We start from the raw sequence: 13262 nt of genomic DNA on the forward strand, positions 1-13262 counted from the left end.
AATCAATCTGGGCGACCCTAAATTTGTTACCAGATTACATCTTCCAAAGAGAGAAATTAGATCCCAAAACATCTACTGCACCTTTAAAGAATGAAGGGTTTATTAGTTCAAGTAAAACAAGGATTCAAAACAGGAAATTATAGCAGAGAAGTGCTGGACTGGGCCACAAGATGTTGATAGTTCCTCTAAGAAAATTAGCTTTGAAGGAAGCCTTGAGCACCTGCAAAAATAAAATCTTAATTGTGTTTATTTCATCCTAGATTCCAATTGGAATACCTGATGCTTATGTTGATTCAATACAGGGAGCCCATAGTTATGCATAGATGGGGACATACTTGCACTGGAGAATATATGACTTAATTCCTTCAGTAGGAAGCTTCTACAGACCTTAGTGCATTCCGTGATTGCTAGGAATCCTTCCAAAGTATTGTCAATCTGGTCTTAGCATATTGCTCTTCACTCCTCTCAGAGATATGTCTTTTAAAATAAGCATGTGCATGTGTAATTTGGATTAATGTGTATGCACTTAATGGAATATACATGTACTTATGAAGAGCAGAGATTATTTTGAGGAGCATCAACTTTGTTTAAATCATTAAGTCTCAATGAACAATTCATTTCAGCACTTTGACCAGGTATATATTTACATGTTTTATTAAATCTTTACAATCAGCAATTATAATCAAGTAGACAATTTTATATACAAAGATTATGTACACTTTGAGCTCAGACTTTTACATCACAGTACACGTTTGCCCTTAGGGATATTGTATACGCTTAAAATCGCCAGACTGAAAAATCCAACAGTAGTGTTAACAAGCACCCCTTTAGACTTTTTCATAAATTACATCATAAGAAAATATATGGCTGTAAATTGGGCTGGTAAAAAGTCTTACAAAAATGTGGATGTATGGTATGCATTCATAGAATGTTCTCTCTTTATTGTACTGACGGGTGGGTATAATATCATCCCTTGGATCTCTTTGTACCTGCACTAAGTAACCACATGGGAAAAAAGATGGGAGACAAAACAAGCAGGTTAAGGAAGAGCCCAATGAGAGATGAACTAGTATTATGCCAACTTCTGCAAGACTTCCCTTTAGATTAGATGCATGCAAGTGGCTGACCTTCGTGCGTCTCATAAAACGTGCCAGAATAATAGTCTAAAAGGGCTAATATGAAGATCTTAAATTAGGTAACTTCTCTCCAAAAAGCCGTTAATATAATTAATATGTAAACCTTTTTACTGTTGAGCAGGCTTATGGCTGTGATGAAGAACTAGATATATAAAAAGGACAAGCTATATCTGAGGTAGACTACCACCTTTCAGATGCTCCTTTATAATGGCAAGCAAATATCTCAATAATCCCTGAATCAATGAGGAAAACTCAAAGCATTTGCAGATATTTAATGGCAGGCATAATCTAACATTCATGGTATGACCTAGGCATTGGAAACAGCAGGTGTGCAAACTCTTAATAAAGAGCTGCATTAATTAAAAGTTAATGTAAGAGGTGGTAAAAATTTAGTGGTTGTTGTGCAAAAAGAATCTGTCCAAAATGCTTTGTGAAGACACGACTAAATGATCTTATCAGAAATAAAATGAGCAAGTCCTGCTACAGGATTAAAGAAAATAGCAGCTTGGTAAATTTTTCTAAATCAGAAGAAATATTTTAAAAGCCTTTTACTAAAGGTGTTCCTATTCTGGACCTGCAATACATTCCAGGTGTTTTTAATGTATTTTGTCAGCTCAAAACTCGTTCTCTACCAAAGGGCTCTAAACTATCAAAGGGCACATTAAAGAAACCGGTACTGACGTTCTCTGAAGGAATATCTTAGTGGGTAAAAACCAAATTTCACATCTAAACACAATTTGGGGTTCATTATATGCAAATAAATTTTTTTAAAAAGTTAAAGGACACTTGTTTTATTAATTCACTAAAACTCATGACAATTTGCATCCAATTCACCTAGGTATCACATTCCTAAAAACATTCTGATCTGTACATTTAAAAGGCTGCTTTACACACTGTAATATTTTTTGCAGAAGAACCTTTCAGCAGTCTGCCCTACCCACCTACTGTACATACATAACTGCAATGTGGTTTTAATCGTTTAGTGTGTATCAATCTTTTGTGACCAAGAAATAACTCCGACATACGAGAGCAAAAGAATAATTCATTCCATCTTCAGTTCCCAATTCAATTGGAATATAACAGAGCTAGTTTAACTCTCATGCCTTTGCAGTTGACCTTTTCCTGATACAGAAACCCACTCTTATCACTCAGTTCTATGGGGAAATAAAATGCTGTGTTAGAGGGAAGCCATTGGTTCCTCCAGAAATCTGCTATCCAATGCAATATTGGATAGTCAGGTTTCAGTAATAAAGGAGCCTGCAGGGAGATGCAATGTAAGCGTCTTTGCAATATGATAAGCCTTCCCATACTACGTATTGCATTTGATCGTATGATCTTTGTCAATTTTTGCAACAAAACAGCTATACACGAAAAGGCCAAGTATAGGGCGCAGTGCAATATGGCTGTGTCAAATAATTTGACTTTTTGCTTCCTAAAAGTAAAAAAAAATGAAAACAAAGAACCTATGTTAGACAGTATTATTTGCTTTGTTTGCTACACTGTTTTTTTAAGGAAACTAAATATAAACTTAAGACATCTGTGAAACATGATTGCTGTGAAATATTTCTGCTACAATTGAAAAAAAAATCTATACTAGTGACATGGCAAATGTTCTGAATTCAAAACATGCTGAATTCAAACTGCTCTGTTCCAAGTTTGAACAGGTCTTTTCCAGAAGTGCAACGCACAAAATACCTACCTGCCTGATCAGGAAGGCATCTGTGCCAATAAGCACAGTTCCACCCAATTTGAAGTCGAAAGATTTCAAATTCAACATATTTTGCATACCTCTCAATTATACATGATACTAGTTTTTGCTTGGCTTTCTATTATGCTAAGGATGCATTATTTCTTGTTGAGATACTGACCACTTTTTATAGAAGGAAAACACACAGATTTTAAGATACACACAGAATAGGATGGTTTTGATGTAAGGCCCACTTAATTATAAAAAATGCAGAATAAAATAAATTAAATCTAATACAAGTTGATTTCGTACCTTTTCCGGAGATTGGGAAGGATACTAAGTTTGGCTCATTTTGAACTTGCCATTTAATGCACAACATTCAAAACCAAAGTGATGGGAGTGTAGAGAGCTTTTGTCCCATTATCCATAAACCACTTTAAGAATTATCCAGTTTTTCTTCTTCATTTTTTGTTAACAGAACACATTGCCTTTGGTTTATAAACTATCTTGTCTTGAATTAAGAACAAAGAATAACATCCAAGTGAATCGGTCATTCTCCAAAGTGATAAAATGGAAAAAGTGATAAGGAGGTACAGCACACTTACTACATTAAGTGGCACAAAACAATCACAGCTACCCACTGCTTCGCCTTCATCATAAAGGCACAACAAACTATTTTCCACCAAGTCTCCAAAAAGACTTTGAGATACAATATTTACTCTCAAAAACAGCATTGTCACACCTGCCATTCGTGGCCTTTATGGGCCAAGATGTAAAGCTACAGCTGGCCATTCAGGCTCACTGGTGCATTAATCCCACTGCAGTCATTTCTTTGCCTCCCAAAGATTATGCTAAACTAACCCACAACAATCTGGAACACAGGAAGAATTCATATCATTCCCTGAATGAACCTTCTGTATTACGGCACCATGCAAAGGAACTCTGCAAATGGGTCGATTGCACATTCCCATTTTTAAAAACAAGGTAAACAAAAAAAAAAAGTTCAAATTATAACACATGCTGGCTTTTGCCAATAAAAACCTGGCTACTTGTCGCAATACTGAACAATTCTTTTTGAATTTCAGATATCAGGGCCATTATCTCCTTGGTAAGTTCACAGGCAAAGTATTTGAAGTTATAGTTCATCTTTTTCCATCATTTCAAATGCTTCTATGTCTTCATTCCAATCAGCTAATATTGATTCCATAGATTGGTCTTTATTACTCCAGTTATTACTGGGACTGGAATCTGTCTCAATCTTTGACTGTTCCTCAGGATGATTATCCTGTTCTGCTGCTTGACTGCTACTGCTAGTTTGCTGGAATTCAGGGGTACAAGAATCTTGGTTTGTCTGAGAAAAACTATTGCTGTCTGACTCTGCAAATGAGCTCATCTCAACTTCTCCTTCAGATTCTTGAGAGACCAAGTTCAAATCTGCTGAAATCTCTTCCGTTTTCTGATTGTGAGAATCATTATCAGCTGACATCTGATCCACGGTTTCCATTTCCAAATCTTCGAAGTAAAGAGGGGGGAAAAAACAATTCTTTAAAACATTTCTAGTTTACTTCCAGCTAGAAGAACCCTATGACCACAAGCAATATCAATTGGCTTTTTCTTAACTATGATTAATAGTGTCAAAGTTAAACTCCCACTGACACACCTTTGAGGTTCTTCAGATTTACATCTGTTAGATAAGTATTATAAAGAAATCGGTATAAATTACTTACTTGATTGCTAAAACAAGGATAATGTTCTCCTCAAGAAACTGATCAACCTAGGTTTCCATGGGACCAAATTTTTCCCCTTATCCCAAGCAACTGTTTTTATCATATAAGCATTAAAATAAACAGCCTAGCAGAATATGCCTAAAACCATGTTTATCTATTTTGAATCTAAATTTTCAAAGCATTCTAATATTAGGATGTACTTAGAATCCTAATCTCCAGCATTATTTGAAAAGAAATCTTTCATCACTACACTAGATTCCTAAAGTTGGAATTAATAAACTAGTCACTGCCTCTCATAATTTATGTGCATCTAAAATATTCATCAAATTTTCGAGCTGTGGTGATTTTTTGACAAAGCAGTGAGGATACCGTAGAAAATACCTCAACTTTCTTAATGAGAGCACCCAACATAGTAGCCGTATTTCTACAACTAGATTTTGTACATTTCTTGTTGGATCAACATGTCAGCAGCATCCCAATAACTTCTAGACATAAACTAATTAAGGTCTAGGTCTTGCTGACTAATTTACATTTTACTTAGTTGTAGTATAAGGAAACATCTCAAAATATCTTTTATCTCTCGCTCTCTCTTGGTAAAGTATGTACAGATATTTTTTAATACTTACTGCTATCAATAATGTAGTTTGGAATCGTTTTATCTTTAAATATAGTTGCTGACATTCCAAAGGTAGCACAAGGAGAAGAGAAAAAGTACATGTGCATAAATCCACAAACCCACCAACTTTCAATTAAGTTCATTTATTTACTTAGCAGCTGCTTTAGAAAAAAACCTCTCTAAATAAGATCTCAACAGGATTCAAACAACTATTTATATGGATGTCTTTATTTGTGAGATTTATAAAGCCATCCAACTCAAATAGTGTGATTCTGAGAAGCAAAAAGCATGAAAACAAACAACATCCTCTTCCATCATGTAACATAAAAAAATACAGTATATAAATATAAAATACAAAATATAGAAATGGCAATGAACCATAACGGAAAAACCAAAAGGGGACTCCGCTCAACTGGCCTCTAATGACAGGGGGAGGTGAGGGAGCCAGTTCTTAATGGCTTTCCTAAAAACTAGAGTTGGGCCAGTTGTATATGGGTGGGATGAGGAATAACAATGTTCCAAAGAGGAGCAACCACAGAAAAGACATGCTTCAGACATCCCATGACAAGATTTAAAAGAAAGGGCTTGGGGCGTATCCTCCCTGTGGGAACATGTGGGGTGGGGAGATGTTCTTTGGTAGTCCCTCAAGTAACCTAAGTCTAAGCCATACTGGGTTTTTAAACTGACAACCATCACTTTGAATCATATCCAGAAGCCAATGAAAGCCAGTCCAGTTCGCACAGTAGCAGTATTACATAGCATAATGAGATGCACTCATAACTACCCACATGCTGCATTCTGGACTAACTGAAGCTTCTGGATGGTCTCCATACACTCTAACTGAAGCTCCTGTAGTAGTCCACTTGGAAGGTGTCTAAGGAGTGATTGATCGTGAGCAGAGCATCTCAGTCCAGGAATAGGTGCAACTAGCACACAAAATGCTTTGGGCAAAGGCCTCACTTGCCAAAGCTGCCACCTGTTGAGTAGGAGCTATGAATTCAGGAGAATCCCCAGATTGTGCACTTAGTCTGAATAGGATAGTGCACTCTATTCAAAATTATGGAAACCCTCCAACTTCCGAATGAATGGGTCCCCAAGCCATAACTATTCCATTTTGGCAGAATTGAGGGCAACTTGTTCTTCTGTATCCAGGCCCTCACAAACTCCATACATGGGAAAGAAGCTCAACAGCTTCACTTGGTCAGCCAGGGTCAGAGATGTATCACTGGATATCATCTGCATATTGATGACACCTCATTCCAAATCACAAATGACCTTTCCGAGTGGCCTCATGTAGACTTATACAAGGAGGGTGGAGATTATAGAGTACCGAGGCACTCCACAAGTAGCAGACTAGGGCTCAACTACTCCCTTCCACCAACACTGACTTGAACTGGCTGTGGAGCAAGAAAAACCACTTCAAAATACTGTCACACACTTCTTATACTCTAATCCTGAAATGGAGGTGACAATCTGATAGCAAACATATTCCCCATAGAATACAGGGAAAGTTAGGATCATACTTAACATTTACACACACAGAGAGAATTCAAAGTAACTGAATTTAGTTTGTCAGAATTTATTTTATTCTTAACAATTAACTATGACACTTCCTACTGTCTTCGCTTAAATAGGAATTCGGGTGAAGTTTCTTCCGAGTCTGTTTTATTGTTACTTCTGATTAAATGCCTGTTATATACCCACATAATCAAAACGCATAGCCCCAATTGTCAGAAATGTTCATTGCTCTTGTGATATTGTGATAACCACTCTTCTATGTGATCAATACTCAGAACCTTAAATGTTGCAAAATTTATATTGAGAATTATGGTTTTAGAAAGTGGTGCTTTTTTCCACATTATTATTTTTCCTATATTCACTATATTTGCTATACTTTGCTTTTATGACTTCTCTCTGATTGTAAATAATTTTTTTCAGGCAAAAAGGGCTTTTTGACGGTAAAAGTAACTTGGATGAGATTAAACCATGGCAACTGGACCAAAGTTTGTTAAACTGAGACATTTGGTCCAGCTGCCATTGTTTATTCTTTTTAGATACTTGGTCTGACAGAAATTACGATTTGAAATAGCAGTCATTTCCAGGAAACAGGATGAATGCCTAATAGAGACAACTCTTGGTAGTTTATACAAACAAAACATAAGGTGAAATTTGGAGTTTGACCTATAAATTTGCTATAATCTCCAAAACCCCATTTTCTATTATACATAGTTCAGAATTTTCTCTAAAAACCAAAGGTAGACCAAAGTCTTTCAATAAAAATGGTTGGGTTAAACTTGTATTTATTTAATAATTAAAAATAATTCAACCCAAATCTCCAGACAGGGGAAAAAAAACAATGAAATTATGCTGTTTCTGGATACTTCCACACTAACCTAAAAGTTCGGCATTGCAATACTTTGCATAAAATGTTCTTTAAAAAAATAACAAAACGTTTAGGTTGAAAAAGAAAAACAGTCTTCACGAACTTGCAGTTGGTTAATTCAGACTTCAAAATCCACAGGAGTTTTGATGAGAATTTGCTACAAGACAAACTGTTTGGTCCTAAAGCACTGAAAATTTTAGTCTGTTACATGATATCAGCAAAGGTACATTTGCAGCAACAGAGCTTGTTTGCATTACAAGTTATGATCATCTGATCTTTCTAGTATGCTTAAAAATGTATAGATTTATTTTGCTGTGTAGGACAGTGGCACACTACATGAATTAATCTTTACTATTTAACATTGTTTTAAAAGTGCTATTTTCAAGATTATGGAATGAACATTCACTGATAAACTTTACAAGGTTCACATTCATATCAAGACACAGCAATACATTTTTCTTCTCTAAATCTGTATTATGGGCTTGAACTGGCAAGCAGAAAAGTTGATTGCTGTATTTCAAGTATTATCATGGAGGACCATAAAATCAGAAGACAGTTCATTTTATCCTTACATATACAGCTTAGGAATTACTGATTTAATATCCCTGGAGTTGCAAAGGTAAACCTACAACATTTCCTTAATAAACTACTACGAGTCCCTTTCGGGAGAGGGGGCGGTCTATAAATATGAATAATAATAATAAATATGAATAATACAATGGTAAGGCACTGCGCCTCACACATTTTTTTTTCTAAAATGTTTTGTTTAAAAAATACATTTATTTTGTTGTGCAAAGTAAGGATTCATTTAAAGAAATTCAGTCGGAGTATTTAATAAATAATGCTATTTCAGAAAATTCTGGAATAGATTCTCATTTATTAACTTTAATAGCTTAACTTTCAATCTGATTACATTTTCCTTCTCATTTTCTCTTTCTATATTCTCCACAATTGTAACTACAGACTACAGGTAGTCCTCAATTAATGATGGGGACTGGAATTGCCATTGCTAAGCGATGTAGACATAAATCGTGTCATGTGACTATGCTGATTAACAATGGCAACATTGAGGACTGCACAGGTTGTTAAGTAAGGATCTCCCGTTACTACAACTCTGACTTTCTGCCAGTTTTCCCATTGACTTTGCTTGTGAAAAGCCACCAGGAAAATCACATGACCAATAGCGGGAACTCCGAGGCCCAGTTGTAACTACCACTCATTCACATAACTGTAAATGTGAACAGCCACTGATCATTAAGTTAAGTACTACTGTATGGCTCATTGGGACTGCTTTTAATCTTAACAAAGATGTACTCTTACCTCCCTTTCTTTATCAGAAAGCAGCAATTTTGTCCTTACCTCTGTCTTTTGCTTTATCGGAAAGCAGCACTTCTACACCTTCATACGACTGAATGGCATCAAGAATAATATTTCCTTCCTTGTTGAAGAGAAACAGCATGGGGATAGTGATATCATCTGTATTCTTGCCATCACCCGCCATTTGAAAAAGGGGAGCTGTATCACTGCTACTTCCTTCATTATCATCTAGATACAGCAAACATAATTTTTTCCATTAAAATTTTCAATGAAAATTTCCATCATTTCTACCACACCCACATTTTTATTGAGCATTTTATATGTGCAGATTGACCCAAGTGATGTATTTCTTTTTGTGGCAGCAATAATTTTTGGAAAATTACTTTAACAGAAATAGGGACAGCGTATCTTGTGTAATCTATGAAATAAAAATACTCATAAGGTTTTTAAAGGCATTTTAAATATATCTTTCAAGATGTTATGGATAGGTGCTGATTTTATATAATGGGTAATATCAACTGCTTAATACAGCAAGCTGTCATGAAGAGAATCCAAATCCCGGATGCACAATTAAAAATTACAGTGAGCGTGATAAAGAACTTCTATTGATATACTTTGAGCACACATACTGTATGTGTATATCTGCGTGCATCTCTAAGCAACAAGATCTAAAATAATGTAGGTGTTTTATCTCTGTTTCTCTAGTCTACAGCTTCTGTCCCACTACCCAAATCATACTACATGCTTAGAAAGGGAATACAATGACGTATTGAAATATCCCACTCTAAAAAAGAAAAGCCAAGATCACTAAGCTAGCACAAGTCACCAGAAAGAACCTACTAGGCAACTGTTTGGACTGTCTTTCTTACATCTACTTATTGCCACTTGTCCTTTGGCTTTGTCAACAGATAGTGAGCAAAATAAATTTGTGGCTGGCCAATCTATTTCTCTAGTCCGCTTGGCGTACAGTTCAGATATCAATACAGGCAGTCCTCGACTTACAACAGTTCATTTAAGGACCAATCAAAGTTATAACAGCACTGAAAAAAGTGACTTCTGACCATTTTTCAGAGTTACAAACTTTGCAGTATCCCCCCATGATCATGTGATCAAAATTCAGATGCTTAGCAAGTGGTTCATAGTTATGACCCTTGCTGTGTCTCAAGGTCACGTGATCACTTATTGCAACCTCTTGACAAGCAAAATCAATGGGGAAGCCAGTCACTTAACAGATGTATTACTAATTTAACAACTGCAATTATTTACTTAACAACTGTGGCGAGAAAAGTCTAAAATGGGGGCAAAATTCACTTAACAAATATCTCACTTAACAGCAGAAATTCTGGACTCCATCGTGGTCATAAGTCGAAGACTACCTGTACAAGCTTAAGACACTGAAGTCTTAAGACAGCAAGTGCTGAAGCTGTTCAAGGAATTCTATTTGTTTTGCTGTTATACATGGGTCATTATATAACCCATTCAGATAATATCCTAGATTGCAAGTTTCATACCTGCCTGTGACAATTCAGAAAATCTACACTGAATTATAGTACATTTGCATAATTTTGAATAATTTACCAATAACGATGCCGCCTATAGCCCCAGCTTTTTGGATGTTCCGGGCCTTTTCAGCAAACATGCACTGCCCTCTTTGCATCAGAGCAATTTTTTCCTTCAGTGCTTCCGGATTGGTAATCTCAGAGCATCCATTATATGGTTTACTGACTGCAACAAATCCTCTTGTCTGTGGAAGAGATTAAAAGCTTTAGTATACAATATTCAAGTCTGTAGAACATTTGCATTCCACCAGCAAAACATAAGAATAGCTTCCTAGCAAATAAATCTATCAAGTCTAATACAAAATTCAATATGTATAAATCCACTGAAATTAATTCACTTAAACGGCACTGGAACACAGTCAGTAATTTTAAAACTCAGACATTTAATACAAAATGTTTTTCTTCATTTATATTTGTTATGCTAAATAACAATAAGATTCTTAGGCTAAATAAGAATAATGATATCAACCTTAGGAACATTTTGAAGCTGCTTTATTAATTTATCATATGACAAAAGGGGGTATTAAATATTTTTAATATATTAAATTGAGCATCTGATATGGGATTGCATAACCTTGCAGGGCTGGTCCAAAATGGTACATTTTTAAATTTCTTTTAGTTCCTACATGAATTTTAAATAAAAAAAATCTGCTTCTCATGATAGATTAACACTTGTCTAGTTCATTATGGAACTGAGATAATCATATTCAGCATAAGATGTCTTCTAAGAAATGGAAGGCACGATTATAATCATTTGCTGAATATCTCCATTGTGTTTTGTATAAAATATGAATAGACTGTAGCCCCCATATGTTGGATTTTCAGCCAATATGGGCAGTGGTGGAAGATATTGAGATTTGTAGCTTAACAGCAAGGTGACCATCTCTGCTAAATACAGTTGAACATGATATTCTTCTGGAAAAGAACACTCTTGCATTGAAATAAGCTTCCAACGTATTTTACATATTAGCTAACAACACATAACTGAGAAAGTGCAACATAAATGCAATGTACATCTTTATATAAAAATATGTACACAGCCAAAAGGTAAGGACCATATTGATCAAATTTGGTCCGAAGTCTTTTGTAGCATCTGGTAATTTAGAATGCAAAGGTTTGAATCAGATGACACCAAAATTAACCCATAATTTTCATTAACGCAAGTCTTAATAGGAAAGCATGTAAGACAAGCCCACAGTTAAACTATTCCAACCCAAAAAGTTGCATGCTAAGTTTTAAATTGTATGCATATTCAAGTTGTATATCTTGCTATAGTTGATCGGGTATTTTAATTTTGTGATTTTATTTAGGGGATTTTAAACTGTGATTTTAATTGTTTCCATCTGTCTGTCTACCTCCTCCACGTATATGTCTATTTTGTGTATGTATTGTCCATATTTGTATTTTATATGTTTTTATTGTACGCCGCCCCGAGTCCTTCGGGAGAGGGTGCGGCTAACAAATAAAATTTTATTATTATTATTATTATCACTGAACCACTTGTTGAAGTTGAAAACATTTTTAAAATATTTATATTGTAAATCAGATTGAATTTTCTATGTGCATCAGCGCTACAATGAGGGTTTTCTTAGTCCAATCTGATCTCTGGAGTTGCAAAGCCAAACATAAGACAGAATTGTTGCCAAGCAATTATTCAACTGGGACTGGTAAGCTATTCTATTCCTCGAATTCGATACTATAAAATCACGCTACGATTCAAAGGTTATAATCAAATTAATTAAGTTATAATCAAATTAATTCAAAAAGGCAAATAGTAAATATTTGGAGCATTTATTATATTGCATATCAACCAAATGCGCTTGATCAACAACATAACTGTGGGAATTGTTTCAAGCTTAAAGTGTGTTGTTCTGGCTTCACAGGAGGTGTTCTAAACTGAAAACAAAGGAATTTCAATACCCCATTGCAAGCTAGAAATATTTTGCAAACTTCTAACAGCAAATGAGATTCCAAAGAGTATCTCTAAGAAATTGCCAGCAGAGAAGAGGGAGAACAATAACAAAAAAAAGGTGTTCTTGCATTTAACAGAGGCAAGGATTTCAAGTAGCTTGGACAAACCTTTTTTTATGATACTATTTTCCAAACTTTTGGATTCCTTATAGATGTGCCATATTTTGGTTATACTAATTCAAATCATCTTGTTTAATACTTGTATAATATGAAAAGAAGAATCTTAGGGAGGGGATTCCATTATCTCACTAATTTGGGGGGTGGGGATGTCATACCCCATACATCCCTGCGACCAATCCGCTCGCACAGAGAGGGCCTCCTCCAGGTGCCGTCCACTAGACAGTGTCGGGGGGCGGCGCCTAGGAGTAGAGCCTTCTCTGTGGCGGGCCCAGCCCTGTGGAATGACCTCCCTCTGGATATTAGGAATACCTCTGACCTCCGCTCCTTTCGTATTAAGCTTAAGACCCACCTATTCCAAGTAGCTGGCCTGGCTCAACTTTGATCTAACCATATCGCTCCTGACGGGTTTTTAATTGGGTATTTTAATTATATTTAATTATTTAGGGGTTTTTTAATCACTGTATTCTAATTGTTTTTTATTCATCAGCCGACCTCCTCCTTGTGTATGTCTCGGTATATGTCTCTGTTATATGTTTGTTTTGTCCACATATTTATTTCATATGTTTCATTGTACGCCGCCCCGAGTCCTTCGGGAGAGGGTGCGGCTAAGAAATAAATATTTATTTATTTATTTATACTACAAGCATGTGTCATCTCTGCTTCATGAGCTGTACTGGTTGCACTTTGCTTCCAATTACAATTCAGGGTGTTGATTATGACATACAATATTAATGGGGCAAACCCGC

General features: G+C 35.6%; 1 protein-coding gene across 3 annotated transcripts in view; it reads right to left on the minus strand.

Moving 5' to 3' along the window:
• Positions 1–612: 612 nt before the first annotated feature.
• Positions 613–13262, minus strand: part of EDEM3 (ER degradation enhancing alpha-mannosidase like protein 3) — a 42723-nt gene continuing 30073 nt past the window's right edge. For 2 of the 3 annotated variants that reach the window (XM_081946289.1, XM_081946291.1), the window contains 4 exons: positions 10445–10610; positions 8909–9094; positions 5177–5224; positions 613–4335 (listed from right to left, as the gene is read on the minus strand). In XM_081946289.1, the coding sequence (XP_081802415.1) occupies positions 3959–4335; positions 5177–5224; positions 8909–9094; positions 10445–10610 (777 nt within the window). In that variant the 3' untranslated portion in view covers positions 613–3958. The remainder of the gene's footprint in view (positions 4336–5176; positions 5225–8908; positions 9095–10444; positions 10611–13262) is intronic. The other variant, XM_081946290.1, reaches the window with a different exon arrangement.

Source organism: Natrix helvetica (genome assembly GCF_964273705.1).
Source record: "Natrix helvetica genome assembly, chromosome: 3".
NCBI lineage: Eukaryota > Metazoa > Chordata > Lepidosauria > Squamata > Natricidae > Natrix > Natrix helvetica.